Here is a 22,737-nt window from a genome sequence, read left to right on the forward strand (position 1 = left end):
CAGTGATGTCACTTTATGATTATGATTACTAGCAACAATGACATAGCAATGACACAGTGATGTCACTTTATGATTATGATTACTAGCAACAATGACATAGCAGTGACACAGTGATGACACTTTATGATTATGATTACTAGCAACAATGACACAATTATGATACTATAAGATTAGGATTTCTAGCAACAAATGCACAATGATGGCACTTTATGATTAGGATTACTAGCAACAATGACATAGCAGTGACACAGTGATGACACTTTATGATTAGGATTACTAGCAACAATGACACAACTATGATACTATAAGATTAGGATTACTAGCAACAATGACATAGCAGTGATGACACTATATGATTAAGATTACTAGCAACAATAACATAGCAGTGACACAATGATGACACTTTATGATTAGGATTACTAGCAACAATGACATAGCAGTGACACAATTATGACACTTTATGATTAGGATTACTAGCAACAATGACATAGCAGTGACACAATGATGACACTTTATGATCTTCGAAAGGTTCCTTATATGCAGTAAATATGAAGATTGGCAATTCTTGAGTTGCCATGAAAGTATTGTATCTGAGCAGAATAGAACACTAAATGGAATTCCAAACAATGTGTGCACAATTTAGAATATTGAACACGATTCAGAACAATGAGAATAAAACTCATACCAATGAAAACAATTTAGAATACTGAATACAATTCAGAACAAAGTTAATACAAATCATAACAATGAACACAATTCAGAATAGTGGACAAAATTTATGACACTAAACACAATTTAGACCACTGTAAAGACAATACTTAACACAGAACACTAAACACAATACTTAACACAGAATATAATTTAGAACACTGTGAACACAATTCAGAATACTATACAAAATTTATGACACTAAAGACAATTTAGGCCACTATAAAGACAATACTTAACACAGAATATAATTTAGAACATTGTGAACACAATTCAGAATACTATACAAAATTTATGACACTAAAGACAATTTAGGCCACTGTAAAGACAATACTTAACACAGAACACTAAACACAATACTTAACACAGAATATAATTTAGAACATTGTGAACACAATTCAGAATAGATGTAATGTCATAAATAGTTGACTGATGTGTTCTCGTTAGCAGCTGATTTGTCAAAACTGCACCCAGTCTTCTCATTAGCCGCTGACAGCCAGCTTAAAAAACTTCTACTTTTACTTGTAACACTGTAACTATATAATTTTACAACAAAGTATCATTAATGTGAAACAGGTGAGACTTGATGGGTATAGCTTATTTCCTTATAAACACTCTCCACTCTATATTATAACTTAGTAACAATACTCTGGAACATGCAAGGCCTGACGGGTATAGGTTATTCCTTAATTCTTACCCTCCACTCTATTTTTATGGCACTGGAATTGACTGCCTCCCCCTCTACAATTTCTATAACTGTTCCCTGTAGCCTGGCCTCTATCTCTTGTCGTGGGAGGTCAACACGTGAGTGATGAAATGTATGCTGGTCACGAGTTGCTGTTTCGGTGACAGAAATATGAATATTACTTTGCATGTCATAGAAAATTTTAAAGAAAAACAAGAGACCCTTGAAAGGACTGACGCTCTACTGGGTGAAAACAATGTCATGAAATCAAGATAAGACCATTTCTTCCTTTTTAAGTGACTCTAATGTTCTTCAGCTGCTGTGGTACACATATTGAAGGTCTGCATGGCACCATTTTTATTTAGGACAAAAGTTGAGGTCATTAAAAACTTTTGGTGAAAATCTCAAATCATCTATTCATTGGGAGTAGTGACAAGATATTTAAGACAGTCATCATAGCAGCCATATTAGATGTACACCTGACACCATTTTCATTTAGGATCTGATGAAAACCCTCTGTCATAATCATCATCCATTCAGAGGACTGGTGACAACATGGATCTGATGAAAATCCTCTGTCATAATCATCATCCATTCAGAGGAGTAGTGACAACATGGATCTGATGAAAACCCTCTGTCATAATCATCATCCATTCAGAGGACTAGTGACAACATAGGTCTGATGAAAATCCTGTCATAATCATCATCCATTCAGAGGAGTAGTGACAACATGGATCTGATGAAAACCCTGTCACAATCATCATCCATTCAGAGGAGTAGTGACAACATGACTTTTAAGACAGTCATTATGGTGGCCATATTGGAAGTACAAATGGCACCATTTTCATTTAGAACAACCAGGTATAACAATAAGTCTACTGGTGACAACTCGATGTTGATATTGCCATCCACTCGAAAGGAGTAGAGATAACAATATTTTCAACATATGACTTTCCTTTCAGTAGTGGCAATCGCAAGAATTTTAAAAATGCCTGCTGCAGAAATATTGGACATCAGATCAGGACAATTTTCATTTAAGACCACCTGGAAATCTTCTGGTGAAAACCCCTCATTAAAATGACTATGTTCAAGTAGAGTTGTGATAATAAGATTTTCAAGATGGTTTCCATAGTGGCCATATTGGATGTCATATTTGCACTAGTTTTTTAGGACCAGCTAGACATCATAACAAGTCATTAAGCAAAAATCCCATGTTGATATGACCATCCATTATGGAGGAATAGCAATAACAAGATTTTCAAGATGGCTGTCATGGTGACCATTTTGGATATCAGATTTGCAGCATTTTCACTGAGGACAAACTAGACTTATAACAAGTCCTTATGTTAATATGATCATCCATTCAAGAGTAGGAGCAGTAACAAAAATTTTCAAGATGGCCATTTTGGTAGTCATGTTCAACATCTGAGCAGTACCATTCTATCTATGAGCAACACTAACATAAGATTAAAAAGTTTCAACGCAAACCTCAAGTTAGTTTAGGATGAGTAACGATGAAAAATTTGTGCTAACTGATAAAGTGACCACCCCATAAGCTCTTCTGGTCTATGACCAATAGTGTTAAAAATAAAACCTTACAGCATCCATTAATTAATGTGTCAAAGCAAAAAAAATGTACAGACTATATTCAATCATGATACAGTTCAATATGTTTCTCACACAGTACGAGTCAAGCATCTTTCATTCAACAAACAAGGAACCCAATGCTTAAACGTTACCTGAATACATTTTATTGCAGAGCAATTTAAGACACTTTTTAATGAGTGATTTCTATATAACTTAACAAATTTGTTGTCAAAATATTTCAACAACAGTATAACAATTTCAAAATTACCTACTTCAATAAATTTTGGTTTTAAATATTTGTCAATTTATTCTGACAGAAGTATGTCTCTAAATGATAGTAAGAGTACAATGACCACATTTTTTAAAAGTCTTTACTTACCTAGAGTGCGAACAAGTTCTGATGGTGGACTGGGAGGGCCAAGACCTTGATTGTTCTTTGCCCGTACAACAAATAAATATGTTGTGTTCATTTGTAGTTCCTGTACCGTGTAACTCTCTGTGTTTACGTTGTTTGATGATACTTTCCAAGTCTGAAGAATGAAGCAAAAGTCACCAATGAATGGAATAATATTTAACAAACTCAATTTTTAAAGTGGACAGGATTAAAGTTTCCTAGTTACGTGTGTGTGTGTGTGTACATGCACATGCAAGTATGCATGTATGTATGCTTGCATCTATGTATGTATGTATGGTATGCATGTATGTGTCAGTCAGTCAGTCTGTGGGGGGGGGTGTATGTGTGCATGGGTGCATGTATCTATGTATAACTCTTATTGCTTAATGGCACATCAGGAAAATAAAGGCTGTATGGTGCCAATTAAAATTAAAGTCCTAGAAGTACAAACTTAAGAACTGCACAAATCCCTTTTTTAAGATAAAACCTTCCAAAATATCAAGTACTATAGGATGAAAGATTTAAGATAAAAATATTTTAATTCATAAAGCAAATATATTTTATTTTTAAAAGTAACAAGTATAAAACCTTAAAAATATGGCATCAACAATTTTTCTTTAAACTGAATTCTGTCAAAACTTCCAAGATTCTGTTTGGTGACACATCATCATACATATCCATAAAGCTGACATAAAAAAATGTCTCTTACAGGGTGAAAGTCAATGCATTAGGATTCTAAACAAGTCTTACAGGATGAAAATCAATACACCAGGATTCTAAACATATGTCTTACAGGATATAAGTCAATACACCAGGATTCTAAATATATGTCTTACATGGTGAAAGTCAATGCACTAGGAATCTAAACATATGTCTTACAAGATGAAATTCAATACACTAGGATTCTAAATGTCTTACATGGTGAAAGTCAATACACTAGGATTCTAAACATTTGTCTTACAGGGTGAAGTCAATGCATTAGGATTCTAAACAAGTCTTACAAGATGAAAGTCAGTACACCAGGATTCTAAACATATGTCTTACATGGTGAAAGTCAATGCACTAGGAATCTAAACATATGTCTTACAAGATGAAATTCAATACACTAGGATTCTAAATGTCTTACAGGATAAAAGTCAATACACCAGGATTCTAAATATACGTCTTACAGGGTGGAAGTCAATGCACTAAGATTCTAAACATATGTCTTGCAGGATGAAAGTCAATACACTTGGAATCTAAACATATGTCTTACAGGGTGAAAGTCAATACACCAGGATTCTAAACATATGTTTCAAGGATGAAAGTCAATGCACTAGGATTCTAAACATATGTCTTACAAGATGAAATTCAATACACCAGGATTCTAAATGTCTTACAGGATAAAAGTCAATACACCAGGATTCTAAATATACGTCTTACAGGGTGGAAGTCAATGCACTAAGATTCTAAACATATGTCTTACAGAATATAAGTCAATACACCAGGATTCTAAATATATGTCTTACATGGTGAAAGTCAATGCACTAGGAATCTAAACATATGTCTTACAAGATGAAATTCAATACACTAGGATTCTAAATGTCTTACATGGTGAAAGTCAATACACTAGGATTCTAAACATTTGTCTTACAGGGTGAAGTCAATGCATTAGGATTCTAAACAAGTCTTACAAGATGAAAGTCAATACACCAGGATTCTAAACATATGTCTTACATGGTGAAAGTCAATGCACTAGGAATCTAAACATATGTCTTACAAGATGAAATTCAATACACTAGGATTCTAAATGTCTTACATGGTGAAAGTCAATACACTAGGATTCTAAACATTTGTCTTACAGGGTGAAGTCAATGCATTAGGATTCTAAACAAGTCTTACAAGATGAAAGTCAATACACCAGGATTCTAAACATATGTCTTACATGGTGAAAGTCAATGCACTAGGAATCTAAACATATGTCTTACAAGATGAAATTCAATACACTAGGATTCTAAATGTCTTACAGGATAAAATCAATACACCAGGATTCTAAATATACGTCTTACAGGGTGGAAGTCAATGCACTAAGATTCTAAACATATGTCTTGCAGGATGAAAGTCAATACACTTGGAATCTAAACATATGTCTTACAGGGTGAAAGTCAATACACCAGGATTCTAAACATATGTTTTAAGGATGAAAGTCAATGCACTAGGATTCTAAACATATGTCTTACAAGATGAAATTCAATACACCAGGATTCTAAATGTCTTACAGGATAAAAGTCAATATACCAGGATTCTAAATATACGTCTTACAGGGTGGAAGTCAATGCACTAAGATTCTAAACATATGTCTTACAGGATGAAAGTCAATACACTTGGAATCTAAACATATGTCTTACAGGGTGAAAGTCAATACACCAGGATTCTAAACATACATTTTAAGGATGAAAGTCAATGCACTAGGATTCTAAACATATGTCTTACAGGATAAAAGTCAATACACCAGGATTCTAAACATATGTTTTAAGGATGAAAGTCACTGCACTAGGATTCTAAACATATGTCTTACAAGATGAAAATCAATACACTAGGAATCTAAACATATGTCTTACAGGATGAAATTCAGTTAACTAGGATTCTAAACATATGCTGTACAGGATGAAAGTCAATACACTAGGATTCTAAACATATGTCTTACATGGTGAAAGTCAATACACCAGGATTCTAAACATATGTTTTAAGGATGAAAGTCAATGCACTAGGATTCTAAACATATGTCTTACAGGATAAAAGTCAATACACCAGGATTCTAAACATATGTTTTAAGGATGAAAGTCACTGCACTAGGATTCTAAACATATGTCTTACAAGATGAAAATCAATACACTAGGAATCTAAACATATGTCTTACAGGATGAAATTCAGTTAACTAGGATTCTAAACATATGTCTTACAGGATAAAAGTCAATACACCAGGATTCTAAACATATGTTTTAAGGATGAAAGTCACTGCACTAGGATTCTAAACATATGTCTTACAAGATGAAAATCAATACACTAGGAATCTAAACATATGTCTTACAGGATGAAATTCAGTTAACTAGGATTCTAAACATATGCTGTACAGGATGAAAGTCAATACACTAGGATTCTAAACATATGTCTTACATGGTGAAAGTCAATACACCAGGATTCTAAACATATGTTTTAAGGATGAAAGTCAATGCACTAGGATTCTAAACATATGTCTTACAGGATAAAAGTCAATACACCAGGATTCTAAACATATGTTTTAAGGATGAAAGTCACTGCACTAGGATTCTAAACATATGTCTTACAAGATGAAAATCAATACACTAGGAATCTAAACATATGTCTTACAGGATGAAATTCAGTTAACTAGGATTCTAAACATATGTCTTACAGGATAAAAGTCAATACACCAGGATTCTAAACATATGTTTTAAGGATGAAAGTCACTGCACTAGGATTCTAAACATATGTCTTACAAGATGAAAATCAATACACTAGGAATCTAAACATATGTCTTACAGGATGAAATTCAGTTAACTAGGATTCTAAACATATGCTGTACAGGATGAAAGTCAATACACTAGGATTCTAAACATATGTCTTACAGGGTGAAAGTCAATACACTAGGAATTTAAACATATGTCTTACAGGGTGAAGGTCAATACACTAGGATTCTAAACATGTCTTACAGGATAAAAGTCAAAACACCAGGATTCTAAATATATGTCTTACAGCGTGAAAGTTAATACACTAGGATTCTAAACATATGTCTTACAGGGTGAAAGTCAATACACTAGGATTCTAAATATATGTCTTACAGGGTGAAAGTTAATACACTAGGATTCTAAACATATGTCTTACAGGGTGAAAGTTAATACACTAGGATTCTAAACATATGTCTTCAGGGTGAAAGTCAATACACTAAGATTCTAAATATATGTCTTACAGGGTGAAAGTTAATACACTAGGATTCTAAACATGTCTTACAGGATAAAAGTCAATAAACCAGGATTCTAAATATATGTCTTACAGGGTGAAAGTTAATACACTAGGATTCTAAACATATGTCTTACAGGATAAAAGTCAATACACCAGGATTCTAAATATATGTCTTACAGGGTGAAAGTTAATACACTAGGATTCTAAATATATGTCTTACAGGGTGAAAGTTAATACACTAGGATTCTAAATATATGTCTTACAGGGTGAAAGTTAATACACTAGGATTCTAAACATATGTCTTACAGGATAAAAGTCAATACACCAGGATTCTAAACATATGTCTTACAGGGTGAAAGTCAATACACTAGGATTCTAAACATATGTCTTACAGGGTGAAAGTCAATACACTAGGATTCTGAACATATGTCTTACAGGGTGAAAGTTAATACACCAGGATTCTAAACATATGTCTTACAGGGTGAAAGTTAATACACTAGGATTCTAAACATATGTCTTACAAGGTGAAAATCAATACACAAGGATTCTAAACATGTCTTACAGGGTGAAAGTCAATACACAAGGGATCTAATGATGAAATCATTTATATTAAGGTTCAGATTTCCCTTAAAAAGAGAAACTTGAACTCTGTTAAAGCATTAATAGCTTCTCAAGACAGAGAAAAGTCAAGACATTTGGGTTTTTAAAGATACACTGGCAGATTTTTGGCAACTGGAATATAATCCATTTAACAATGGTCCAAGACAATCTGGCAGCTGGAATAGAATCCATTTGACAATGTTCCAAGACAATCAATCATATTACATCAAAGACGGGCTTTTAAGTGTTACACAAAAACAGAAATTCAGTTGGGAAAAGCATAAAAATAAAAAATTTCCATGTTGGACACCAAAGATACATGTATTGTGTATTATGTGTTGATATAAAATTTTCCATGTTTAACCCTATAAATACTATCTACCATGGATTTCATTATTTGTGGACACCAAATTTTTTAAGTGAGGAACAATTACAATGGTTGGAAATGTAAGATTCTGAAATTCTTTTAAAGTATATGTGCTGGTAATCAGGGTCTATGTGGCTTGTTCTACTGATCCCTACTAGCAAACTGAACAGACCCAGATCTGCCAGCACATCATGTGATCTTAACGATCTGGGTCAATGCAGTTGGAACATACTTGAACACAAGTATATACAGAATATTGGTTGTTATCTGGGTTTTTCTTGTCTTATGATAAACAACATTTTTGTGTGCATGAAAATCATGGATTAAGGAAGAATAAACTCATAGATCATGGATAAAATTCATGGATCAAGGAAGAATAAACTCACAGATCATGGATAAAATTCATGGATCAAGGAAGAATAAACTGAATCAAGGAAGAATAGACTCATAGATCAAGGAAGGATAAAGTCATGGATCAAGGAAGAATAAACTGAATCAAGGAAGAATAAACTGAATCAAGGAAGAATAAACTGAATCAAGGAAGAATAAACTCATAGATCATGGATAAAATTCATGGATCAAGAAGAATAAACTGAATCAAGGAAGAAAAGACTCATCGATCAAGGAAGGATAAAGTCATGAATCAAGAAAGAATAGACTGATTGATCAAGGAAGAATAAACACTTGGATCAAGAAAGAACAGACTCATAGATCAAGGAAGGCTTCTGTTATATGTATAAAGTTAATTTACTGAGTGATGTTTACTGTTCATTTACTGAGTGAAGTGATGTCTACTGCTCATTTCACAAAGGAAGCAATGCTGCTGATATTTCTTGAACTTACATCTGTAGTGCCATATCCAAAGTATTCCACTTGGAAAGCAAAGACCGAAGAACCACCTGGACTTGACCCGGGCTGCCACGATAGATGTACACTCGTATCTGTTACATCACTAATTACAGGTTTTGATGGGGATGATGGCAAAGCAGCTATATCTGGTGCTCGGTGAAAAGCAACTGAGGTTGATTGAACTGAAATAAATATTTTAACTCAACAATTCCTCATTCTTACTTAGTGGTGTAGGTCACAAAATCCATCACATAAGTTGCAGTTAAAGTGCATTTCTTCTTTTAAGAATTCATTTTGAAAGGACAAGAACATCGTGAGTAATTTCCAATGATATCACCTGTATAGATTATATACAGTCCACATTACACTGATCACTTTCATCACTGTGCAAAAAAGGTACTTCCAAGGTGTAAACTGATATGTTAGTATATTCAAAAAGGTACTTCCAAGGTGTAAACTGATATGTTAGTATATTTATAAAGATACTTCCAAGGTGTAAACTGATATGTTAGTATATTGATTTCCAGTTCAAATACTAAGTAATACTGGGAACCTGTGCGAACTCTTGTATATGATTCTGATAAAATAAATATTCCATTTTAAAAAAAATTATTTCAGGTCCTTTTTGAAAACAAAGATCTGTACTTCTTACCATCAACAATCAACAGGCAATCCCATGCTGCCTCTCCGATCTCACTCATTGCTTTACAGGTATATCTGCCACTGTCAGAAATCTTCAGGTCTAAAACCAGAAAATTCAGAAATATCAGCAAAACAATTCATTATTCTGTCAAAATACAATCAAATGGTTCCATATTTTTAACAAGGTAGAAATATGCATCCGTAAAATAATGAAAAATGTCAAGAGTACAACATACAGAAGCCATAATTAACAGTTGTCTATGCAGTCAAATACTATTTTTCTTCTTTGAGTTAGTGACCTTGAACTTTGACCTTTGCAACAAAAGAATCTGCAGGGTTTGTCCTTACCCCAAGTGCAAGCCATCCACAAAGACTGCAACCATACAAGGTGGAGAACTTGGGTTAATGTGTAGAGACATATTTTTCTTCTTTAATTACAGTGACCTTTACCTTGACCTTTTGACAATAAAATCAACAGGGTTCCTTCTTACTTCAAGGACTAACCATCAAGAAAGTTTTGGAACTTGAGATGTGGGCAACTCCAGCAATCATTTGGAAGTGGTAAAAGACAGGCTGACATCTCAAGATAATGTACTCCTTATAGCAGGCATATAAATCTCCTCTTTTAGCAAATCTTCCATGATGAAATTAGTGCATATTTTTAAGTAGGTTAATGAACAAATCATTAGAGTTGTAATGAATATTCAATTTTATAATCACAATTCATCAAAATGTTTACAAATGTACTGCTAACTAGAGCATACAGAAAATTGTTTAGCATAGAATTATAAAATATCTTCTGATGTTTTAAGTAATAAACATACCATCTAATTCTCTAAGAAATTTATAAAGAAGAAACCTTCCTCATTTTATATCAAATAAGACCCAAAGTTTCTTTTACTAAGCATTGAAGATTTGAATGTATCAGCTACAGCAAAGATGTTTCCATTTCTAAATATACCAGCTACATCAAAGATGTTTCCATTTCTACAGTAATGACTCCAAATTTGTAATTTATTTCTGGACTGACAACTTTCATTAATCATATGGTATCAACAAAAAAGAATCCAAATTGAAAACAAAAATCAAAACTTAAAACAAACCAAAATCAAACCTCAAAGAATTTGTCATCTGTACCTGAGATCTGCAAGGTTCCTGAGTCAAGTAAAGCATATCTTGTATCCTTCATCAGAGGGCGGCCATCTTTGTACCACCGGATAATGGGTTCTGGATCCCCTGTGGCCTGACATCGCAGCATTGCAACTGTGTCAGTGGGAAGTGTCTGGTTATCAGGGCCATAGCGGATGATGGGTGGGGGTCTTGAGTCATGTGCTACATTGGGAAATTCACCATCTGCTGAAAAAGTACAGCAGTACAAGGGTTTATAAAGCATTATGAGTTTGGTTTGCATGTTATATTTATTCTAAGTGACAGAAAATAAATGTTAAAAATTATAATCATGGTAAGTCCTATTAAGATAAGCAAAAGATATTAATAATAATCCTGGTAAGTCTGCATTAAGGTAAGCAAATGTCAGAATAATAATCCTGGTAAGTCCACATTAAGGTAAGCAAATGTCAGAATAATAAGCCTGATAAGTCCACATTAAGGTAAGCAAATGTCAGAATAATAATCCTGGTAAGTCCACATTAAGGTAAGCAAAAGGTCAAAAAAAATTATAATCCTGGTAAGTCTGTATCAAGCAAGTGCCTGTCAGATAAATATGTCAATTGTTTATGAATAAGTGACCATATATATTATTTCATGCAAAGCTTACAACTCATACCAACCAGACCACAATACTTTATCTTATAATTTAATGGCAGATGTAAAAGATTGGTAATTTTAAATATAGTCAGGGACATATTTGAAGTTATCTTAATGCTAACAGGGGGCCATCATAGCTACATCAGTTAAGTGTCAGATTCATAATTCAAGGGTTGGTGGTTTTAGATTTACCCAGTGCAGTCCACATCAGATGACTCTTTGTATTATTGAGAAAGGCACTGAGTCCCCATTTCCTTGGCTTGATATAGACATGACTCTGTATTACTGAGAAAGGCACTGAATCCCCATTTCCTTGGCTTGATATAGACATGACTCTTTGTATTACTGAGAAAGGCAGTGAGTCCCCATTTCCTTGGCTTGATATAAACATGACTCTTTCTATTACTGAGAAAGGCACAGAGTCCCCATTTCCTTGGCTTGATATAAACAGGATGGTGTTGCAAACTGCCATTATCATTAACCAAGCTAAGATCACAAAAGCTTTTCATGTTATTTTATTTTGTGGAAATAATTTACACGAGAGACACTTAAGTAATAACAAAAATGTGTTGTACATCAATGAGGTACAAAAAGGTGGAAATAAAAAATGTAATGAATGCAGTAATGACACCTGCAAGAAAGGTACATATCAATTTTACTTATGGAGTTCATCAAATTGTGATGTTGACCTTTAAACATATGTGGTTTTTGTTCTAGCCATAAAGTCACAAAGACCAAATTTTATCTTAGTAATTGACACTATAAAATACTCTATAATTTGCATTTACATATTTCATCCAACTGCAAACAATACAGATCCCGATCTGTCATTGCATTATATGCTGGCAAATCAGGGTCTGTGTTGCTTGTTTTAATGAGTGGTCATCTGTCATTGCATTAAGAGTCTGCCATCAGGGTCTGTGTTGTGTGTTTTAATGAGTGGTCATCGTCATTGCATAGACCTAGATCTGGTATTAAAAAAGGTGATGGCAGACCTGGTCCATGATGCACTTGGATCTTGCTTATATGAAAGGATATCTTTCATTTCTTATCTGATAAACCCAGAGGTCCCACCTGAGGAATTTTGTGTCTGATAAACCCAGAGGTCCCACCTGAGGAATTTTGTGTCTGATAAATCCAGAAGTGGAAGTTTGTGCATTGTTCATGTTAGACTGCTTTGTAAGGTAAAAAATTTTGTTTGCTTGTTTGGTACAAGTAAATTTAACCCTTTTAAAATAACACCCAAGATATTTTCACATTTTTCTTAATAATTTCATGCCTGCAATAACAAGGTAAAGTTTCCATATATTTCTACCTGAAAGGTAATATGATGTAGTTTCCATATATTTCTACATGTAATGTAAAAAATATGTTGTTTCTTTTATTTCTACATGCAAGGTAAAAGGTAATTTGCATATACCTGTAAGGTAAAAAGATGAAGTTTCCATGTATTTCAACCTGGAAAGTAAAATGATGTAGTATCCATACATTTCTATCTGTATGGGTAACAAGGTATAGTTTCCATATATTTATACCTGTAAAGGTAACGAGTAGAATTTTTCCACAATTCACAATTAGATGTTTTAAATGCTTCGAAATAATGCAAACATCAAAAGTAGAAATTTAGCAAATGAGCCACACCAGTGAATACACAGACACCACAAGAATAGAATACATATATAGATTTATAACACAGTTAGAACTGAATAATCACACCTTGTAAGAGTTCCTCAGGATGAATGCTTTACCAACTCAATTAAGGCCAATTATTTATGGTTGGTTTTCTTTATTTCATAATGTATAAACAAAAATCTCATGAACTCCTAAGAATCGATATTTTACTAAACTCACATTAATTTTCCACATTTGATTACAAAATCTAAAATGAGAAACAAAAGACTAATAAATTACATTCCCCTAGATCAGCAAGATTTAGTGCTGGTTCAGCAACAACCATCAAGCTAGTAATTCTTCCATTTTCCCTGACATGAAAATCCATTAGGCACAGATATCAGTGATGCTGATTTTCCCCCTTCATTAAATAAGCAGTCAATATGATGTAGATTGGGAATCAGGAAATCAGGTTCTATACCTTAGTATTATTTGTATAAAAAGCATCCTAATTTACTGCCACATTATCACAAAAACCTGTCTGCCAGGATGTATCAGTGAGAGTCAACCACTTCAAGCCCAATCTCTTAGATTCCCTCTACATTAAACTGGCAAGGAAGTATCAAATTGATCCAATGTTAATGTAAGGTTTGGATGGATAAAGCAAAGATTTTTTTTGTCATCATCCACACCACAGGATCTCAGGATGAAGTTGATATGGTTAATCCCTCATTCCCCAGACTTCTCACCTCCATAATTATTAGAATAACAGCTGTACACATGCAGAGATAATTACAACTGTTAACAGCAGCATGGATAGCTACACCTTTAGTATATATTAGATACATCAACAGTATATGCGATATGCGTTCAACACTTTTAAACAGTTACAAAATTAACTAACTTAACTCTAAAAACTTTTCAAACACTGTGAAATAAAAATTGGAAAATATTTAATCCAATAAACTGTCTTAGACGATATATATGAAGTAAATGACTGTCTCATCTTTGACACTAAATAATAATAATAATAATAGTAATAATAATAATAATAATAATCCTTTGTCAATTGGTGAAGTACTAGACTTCTAATCCAAGAGTCCGAAGTTTGATATCAATTCAGAGAAGCCAGTGTAAGCTGCCTCGGTGTATCCTTAAGTAAGACATTTAACTTATGACAGTCAAATTATGTGTTGAAAGTGTTATTAAAAACCAAATCAAACCAATTATTTATAAAAGGTAACTCAGTTACCACAACACATTTCCCACTTGTGGCCTTCTTTACAATCTGTTTATGTACTATATGGTATATACATTTTTTTAAAAACAGCTAAAATGAAAGTCAATACTTGTATCTTATTTAGCGTATAGCTGAAGTATTTCCTTTTAAAAACACAAAAACAATTTTTTGTTTTATGGTAAATGCAAGTTGCTCCTCATAAAAAATATCTGATAAATCTAAAGCTCTTCTTGAAACAGCTGTATGTTAGATTCTGGTGTAGTGCATAACTAGATGTATTGCACTAAACATGTCCTGTAGATATTGGGATACTGTGTATCTGTTTAAACATGTCATGTAGATATTGGGATACAGTGTATCTGTTTAAACATGTCATGTAGATATTGGGATACTGTGTATCTGTTTAAACATGTCCTGTAGATATTGGGATACAGTGTATCTGTTTAAACATGTCCTGTAGATATTGGGATACAGTGTATCTGTTTAAACATGTCTTGTAGATGTTGGGATACAGTGCATCTGTTTAAACATGTCCTGTATATATTGGGATACAGTGTATCTGTTTAAACATGTCTTGTAGATATTGGGATACAGTGTATCTGTTTAAAAATGTCTTGTAGATATTGGGATACAGTGTATCTGTTTAAACATGTCTTGTAGATATTGGGATACAGCATATCTGTTTAAACATGTCCTGTTGATATTGGGATACAGTGTATCTGTTTAAACATGTCCTGTAGATATCGGGATACAGTGTATCTGTTTAAAAATGTCTTGTAGATAGTGGGATACAGTGTATCTGGGTCAACATGTCTTATAGCTGTTATGGTACAGTTCCATTTAGAGCTTTCTGTACAAAAGCAACTTTACTGTAATCAGTTCTTTAGTCAATTTCCATCAAATTAAATTTTGTAAACGTATGTTCTGAGGGTGAGACAAATGGTTTATCCAAAGTACATGTAATTTTAACATTCTGGCAGAGGTTGTCCATGCATGATGACAATAATCTAGCAATGATAGAATATATGCATTATGGATTGAGTCAGATATTTCTTACTGTTGATGAGCATTGTTTTCCTGGAAGAAGAGCCATTTACATGCATTATTAACCTGTGCACCCCACTGAAGACATCTGTCAACAGGAATAACAAGACTCAAAACTGGTGTAGTGGATGTGTTATTAAAACTTTTAGACCATGATCTGATGTAGTTCAGTCAAAATAGCCAAAACACTTTCTTGTTATTTCACCAAAATATGCAGAGAAAATGAAGCAGATTTTCTTCAGATGATGTCTTCACATGCACACACTACTCTTGTGTGCTTTATCTTGTCAATGTGAAAGATAATACTAACACTAAAGCATCAGCAAATCTGGAACCAAAAATAACACATTTTTAGGTACATATACTAATTAGCTATATCAATGTTTTCTCTTTTGTCACAACTGTTGACATCTCCTTTCAATGTTGTAACATGAAATTTCACAAATATGTGACCATCACATAATAGTTGGGAGAAAATGTCTGGCAAGAGTCATTAAAATTTCAGGATATCCATGATTGACTAATTTCCTCTCAAACTTGTTATTTACAAAGCTCTCTGTACTCTCTTACACTCCTAAAACCTCTCTGTACTCTCTCACACTCCCATGACCTCTCTGTAGTTTCCCATACTCCTACCACCTCTCTATATGATCTCAAACTCTTACACCTCTCTGTACTCTCTCACACTCTTACCACCTCTCTGTATTCTCTCACACTCCTATAACCTCTGTAGTTTCTCACATTCCTACCACCTCTCTGTAGTCTCTCACACTCCTACCACCTCTCTGTACACTCTCACACTCCTACCACCTCTCTGTATTCTCTCACACTCCTATGATCTCTCTGTAGTTTCCCATACTCCTACCACCTCTCTGTATGATCTCAAACTTTTACACCTCTATGTACTCTCTCACATTCCTACCACCTCTCTGTATTCTCTCACACTCCTATGATCTCTCTGTAGTTTCTCATACTCCTACCAACTCTCTGTATGCTCTCACACTCCTACCACCTCTCTGTACTCTCTCAAACTCCTACCACCTCTGTTTTCTCACACACCCTTATGACCTCTCTGTAGTTTCTCACACTCCTACCATCTGTGTACTCTCTCACACTCCTAAGACCTCTCTGTATTCTCTCATACTCCAACCACCTCTCTGTATTCTCTCACACTCCTATAACCTCTCTGTAGTCTCTCACACTCCTACCACCTCTCTGTACACTCTCACACTCATACCAACTCTCTGTCCTCTCTCATACTCCAACCACCTATCTGTATTCTCTCACACTCCTATAACCTTTCTGTAGTTTCTCACATTCGTACCACCTCTCTGCAGTCTCTCACACTCCTACCACCTCTCTGTACACTCTCACACTCCTACCACCTCTCTGTCCTCTCTCATACTCCAACCACCTCTCTGTATTCTCTCACACTCCTATAACCTCTCTGTAGTTGTTCACATTCCTAACACCTCTCTGTAGTCTCTCACACTCCTACCACCTCTCTGTACACTCTCACACTCCTACCATCTCTCTGTACTCTCCCACACTCCTACCACCTCTCTGTATTCTCTCACACCCCTACCATCTCTCTGTATTCTCTCACACTCCTACCATCTCTCTGTAGTCTCTCACACTCCTACCATTTCTCTGTAGTCTATTATAAAGCACAGCTGTTATAAATGGAAATATCTGATTTTGCTATATTTAACCAATTACATAATTATGATTTCCTTCTGAGCATGACATTGTACTTCTTCAGGAAATAAAACATAACTTCAATCTTTCTATTTCAAGTTATTTTAACCTTGCTGAAATAACAAGCCAGCCTTTCATGTTGGAACTGTAATTTGGAAACTGATGCCTTCATAATTAGACATAACTGCAACCTAAAGAGTGTTTTGCTTTCATCTATAAAGAGGCAAACCAGGCTAAAGCACAGTTAGATTAGCATAAAGAGTTATTAACTGGATATAATTAACTAGGATAGATTTTGGTAATTTTTCACTTATATCCATGCATTAAAAGCCATCATTAATAGAAGGATTCTATCAAACTAGTCATTGCCTTCAAAAAATGAATTCAACTCCCCAGCAAGAATTACTGGTACCTATTCAGTCACTAAGGTAAATATGGTCATTTTATGGACACACTCAAACGACGATGAATATGGTCATTTTATGGACACACTCAAACGACGATGACTTGGCCACTGATATTAAGTTAAGGTTACTTAGGGCTGATTTTCAGTAACTGTACAGCTAGCTCTCCACTGTAACATGATTCTGCTGTGGGCTTGACCATAATTAAGAAAATGTATTTAAAAAAATACAAATACAAATAAATTTATGCAATTTTCAGCATCCATTAGCTGAACAATTTCCATGAAAACCATTGTATATAACTTGGTCTATTAAACCATGACAATATGGAAAATTGGATTAAAACTGAACTGACCTTTATGACTTTAGTCAGTCCTATTGTCGATACAGTCATGTAGGACAGCGGAGATCTGATTTTAATCAGATTGGACAATATGGATTGAAAGATAACAGTACAAACCTTAGTATTATTATTGGAAAAAATTAAATGCTCAGTGAATAAATATATTACACATCTCCACACTTTCATTTAATCTCACAATACTGTGGTTTGGTACATAACATGTCAAGCTACAGGCCCTGACTACTGATAACAAGTGAGGGCTGTTTATATTTTTATTTAATCTCACTATACTGTGGTTTGTTACATAACAGGTCAAAAGTTATGGGCCCTGACTATGGATAATAAAGGAGGGGGGCTGTATTTTTTTTTTCATTAATCTCATTGTTTGGTGCATAACAGGTCAACAGGTATGGGTTCTGATTATTGTTATCATATTTTTTTCATTATTCTGTTAGTTTTTACCAGTAAGATTTCTAAATGCAAGGTATAAACAGATGAGGCTCCTCTTTAAAGGCATGTACTAAATAAATAATACAAATCATGTACTAAATAATACAAACCAACAAGTACTAGATAATACAAATCTAGTCCTAAATAATACAAATCATGTACTAAATAATACAAATCATGTACTAAATAATACAAAATCATGTACTAAATAATACAAATCATGTACTAAATAATACAAACTAACAAATACTAGATAATACCAATGAAGTACTAAATAATACAATTCATGTACTAAATAATACAAACCAACAAGTACTAGATAATACAAATCAAATACTAAATAATATAAATCATGTACTAAATAATATAAATAATACAAATCATGTACTAAATAATATAAATAATACAAATCATGTATTAAATAATACTAATCATGTACTAAATAATACAAATCATGTACTAAATAATACAAATCATGTCCTAAATAATATAAATAATACAAATCATGTACTAAATAATACAAATCAAGTATTAAATAATACAAATCATGTACTAAATAATACAAATCATGTATTAAATAATACAAATCATGTATTAAATAATACAAATCATGTATTAAATAATACAAATCATGTACTAAATAATACAAATCAACATGTATTAAATAATACAAATCATGTACTATATAATACAAATCATGTACTAAATAATACAAATCATGTACTAAATAATACAAAATCATGTATTAATAATACAAATCATACACTAAATAATACAAGGCATGTACTAAATAATACAAATCAAAATGCAAGAAGATTAATTCAAATGAACTTTGCTATTTTATCATTAAAAATAGGTATTTCAACATTTCTAGTGTCAGTTTGAATAATGACACAAAGATTGAAACTTATTTCAGACATAGATTCTCTATCACAAGTAAATCTGTATGTATGTATGTGTGTGTATATATATATATATATATATATATATATATATATATATATATATATATATATATATATATATATATATATATATATATATATATATATATATATATATATGTATATATATATATATGTATATATATATGTATATATATATATATATATATATATATATATATATAGAGAGAGAGAGAGAGAGAGAGAGAGAGAGACTTTTATTTTGTATCATTGTATACTGGATAGTATCATCTGATAAAAATTTGTATGATTTTATATGGTTCTGCAGCTGATACTTAGAAAATGTACTTTGTGTTCACCTTTTACCTTATATTAGCATGAATTTTTGTTTTTTGTGTGTTTTGGGTTGGGTTTTTTAATTGGCACTTTTAACGCATTATTGGTACTGTGGATATGAGTCACTTTTAACACATTACTGGTACTGTGGAAATGTGGCACTTTTAACACATTATTGGTACTGTGGAAATGTGGCACTTTTAACACATTACCAGTAATGTGGAAATGTGTTTTAACACATTATTGGTACTGTGGAAATTTGGCACTTTTACCATAATATGGTACTGCAGAAATGTGTTTTAACACATTATTGGTGCTGTGTAAATGTGGCACTTTTAACACATTACTGGTACTGTGGAATGTGTTTTAACACATTACTGGTGCTGTGGAAATGTGTTTTAAAACATTATTGATACTGTGGAAATGTGTTTTAACACATTATTGGTGCTGTGGAAATGTGTTTTAACACATTATTGGTGCTGTGGAAATGTGTTTTAACACATTATTGGTGCTGTGGAATTGTGTTTTAACACATTATTGGTGCTGTGGAAATGTGAGCCACAATGATGAGAGGAAGATTAAAACATTTCTCATCATCTGATGTCTAACTGACAAAGTCAAGACTGAATTAACTAAGATGAAAGTTTACAAACTTAGCTGAATTGTAAATTCTTTGTATGAAAGATGTGACTAAGTTTCAAACTGTCAGAAATAATTTTCTATATTGACAATATTTTTAAAAAAATGCTAACAATACTAAACATATTGACAACATTTTAACAATATCTTGACAATATTAAACACAAACTATTTAAGCCACATCAATAAATTCCAAGACAGATGAAGTATATACTGTTATGAAGTAGTTCTTTGTAGGGGTAGGGATCTAATTTTATCCACAGTTAGTCGGACTGAGGGGGGGGACTTCAAGAAGTACTTTGTGTTTATCTTATATTCAACCATCCAGGGTTTATTACAAATTTGTATGGTATTTGTTGGTATCATTTATTTAAATGAAATCATTACCACATGTCACACAGGTGTCATCATACTACAATTCTAGTTACTTCTTTGTGGGGGTGGGATCTAATTTCAGCTAAAGTCACTCAAAATGTGATAGATTCCACAAAGACTTGTGTGTTAATATATCTAATAAACCAACAGGATGCTAAATTTGTGGTATTTAGAGAAAAGCTGTGGTGTAACAGCTGGAGAAACCATGGCATAAATCACTTAAGTATGATATATAATAAAAGCAGCAGGGAAAAGTGCAAAACCTGAGTAGAAAGTTTGTTGCCAGACTGAGGAGCCTTAAGTGTCTACAGATGTGCAAACTGTGTTTAGTTTGTATGATTAGTGTCCAATATTTTGGAGGCATTAATATTTTCTGAAGAACTGAAAGACAAAACACATCTCTGGTTGATGATGTGATGAACCAAAACTAAAAATGTACAAAATGAGTTATCTACAATCAGTTATATCTTCCTTTTGTATCTCTCTCTCTCTCTCTCTCTCTCTCTCTCTCTCTGCAGCTCAAGCACATCTGAGGATTCAAGAGAGTCTCTCTCTCTCTCTCTCTCTCTCCCTCTCTCTCTGCAGCTCAAGCACATCTGAGGATTCAAGAGAGTCTCTCTCTGTCTCTCTGTATGTCTCTCTCTCTCTCTCTCCAGTTCAAGCACATCTGAGGATTCAAGACAGTCTCTCTCTCTCTCTCTCTCTCTTTCTCTCTGCAGTTCAAGCACATCTGAGGGTTCAAGAGAATCTCTCTCTCTCTGCAGTTCAAGCACATCAGAGGATACAAGAGAATCTCTATCTTTCTAATTTATATAAATATTTTTCTCTTGAATCTCCATATCTGTGTGTTAATGCATCTGGGTTGATGTCTTGATGTTACCATGTCTATGTCTTGATGTCACCACATCTATGTCTTGATGTCACCATGTCTATGTCTTGATGTTACCATGTCTATGTCTTGATGTCACCATGTCTATGTCTTGATGTCACCACATCTATGTCTTGATGTCACCATGTCTATGTCTTGATGTCACCACGTCTATGTCTTGATGTTACCATGTCTATGTCTTGATGTCACCATGTCTATGTCTTGATGTCACCACATCTATGTCTTGATGTCACCACGTCTATGTCTTGATGTCACCATGTCTATGTCTTGATGTTACCATGTCTATGTCTTGATGTCACCATGTCTATGTCTTGATGTCACCACGTCTATGTCTTGATGTCACCATGTCTATGTCTTGATGTCACCACGTCTATGCCTTGATGTCACCATGTCTATGTCTTGATGTCACCATGTCTATGTCTTGATGTCACCACATCTATGTCTTGATGTCACCATGTCTATGTCTTGATGTCACAATGTATGTATCTTGATGTCACCATGTCTATGTCTTGATGTTACCATGTCTATGTCTTGATGTCACCATGTCTATGTCTTGATGTTACCATGTCTATGTCTTGATGTCACCATGTCTATGTCTTGATGTCACCACGTCTATGTCTTGATGTCACCATGTCTATGTCTTGATGTCACAATGTATGTATCTTGATGTCACCATGTCTATGTCTTGATGTCACCATGTCTATGTCTTGATGTCACCATGTCTATGTCTTGATGTCACCACGTCTATGTCTTGATGTTACCATGTCTATGTCTTGATGTCACCATGTCTATGTCTTGATGTCACCACATCTATGTCTTGATGTCACCATGTCTATGTCTTGATGTCACAATGTATGTATCTTGATGTCACCATGTCTATGTCTTGATGTCACCACGTCTATGTCTTGATGTCACCATGTCTATGTCTTGATGTCACAATGTATGTATCTTGATGTCACCATGTCTATGCCTTGATGTTACCATGTCTATGCATCTGAGCCACTGAGTGACTGGGTATAAAAGGAAAACTGAGAAGATCTCATGACAAAGGGAAAATTGTTAAATTTTGCAATTCTGAAAAACCACATATAGATCTATGAATAACATGGTAAAACAAAAACATAAGAACCTACAACTATATGATTTTTTTTCAGAGCATGTTTTTCCTGTCAAGTTTTGAAGAGGACAGCAATTAAACCAAATATTTTGTCAGTCATAAAATTTATGTTCCAAATAAAAATCCT

The 22,737-nt window shown here is 33.6% G+C and overlaps 1 protein-coding gene across 5 annotated transcripts in view; it reads right to left on the minus strand.

Moving 5' to 3' along the window:
• LOC149796089 (roundabout homolog 2-like) overlaps window positions 1-22,737 on the minus strand; it is a 354,790-nt gene that overhangs the window by 41,832 nt on the left and 290,221 nt on the right. For all 5 annotated transcript variants that reach the window (XR_016422486.1, XR_016422485.1, XM_089966000.1 and 2 more), the window contains exons 9-13: window positions 10,930-11,148; window positions 9,803-9,892; window positions 9,145-9,332; window positions 3,360-3,510; window positions 1,406-1,545 (exon numbers count right to left, since the gene is read on the minus strand). Coding sequence is in view for 3 of the 5 variants with exons in the window: in XM_089966000.1 (XP_089822126.1) it covers window positions 1,406-1,545; window positions 3,360-3,510; window positions 9,145-9,332; window positions 9,803-9,892; window positions 10,930-11,148 (788 nt within the window). In the remaining 2 variants the exon portion in view is untranslated. The remainder of the gene's footprint in view (window positions 1-1,405; window positions 1,546-3,359; window positions 3,511-9,144; window positions 9,333-9,802; window positions 9,893-10,929; window positions 11,149-22,737) is intronic.

The sequence above is a fragment of the Sinohyriopsis cumingii genome, chromosome 7 (genome assembly GCF_028554795.1).
Source record: "Sinohyriopsis cumingii isolate HCF-2022 chromosome 7, ASM2855479v2, whole genome shotgun sequence".
Classification (NCBI taxonomy): Eukaryota; Metazoa; Mollusca; class Bivalvia; order Unionida; family Unionidae; genus Sinohyriopsis; species Sinohyriopsis cumingii.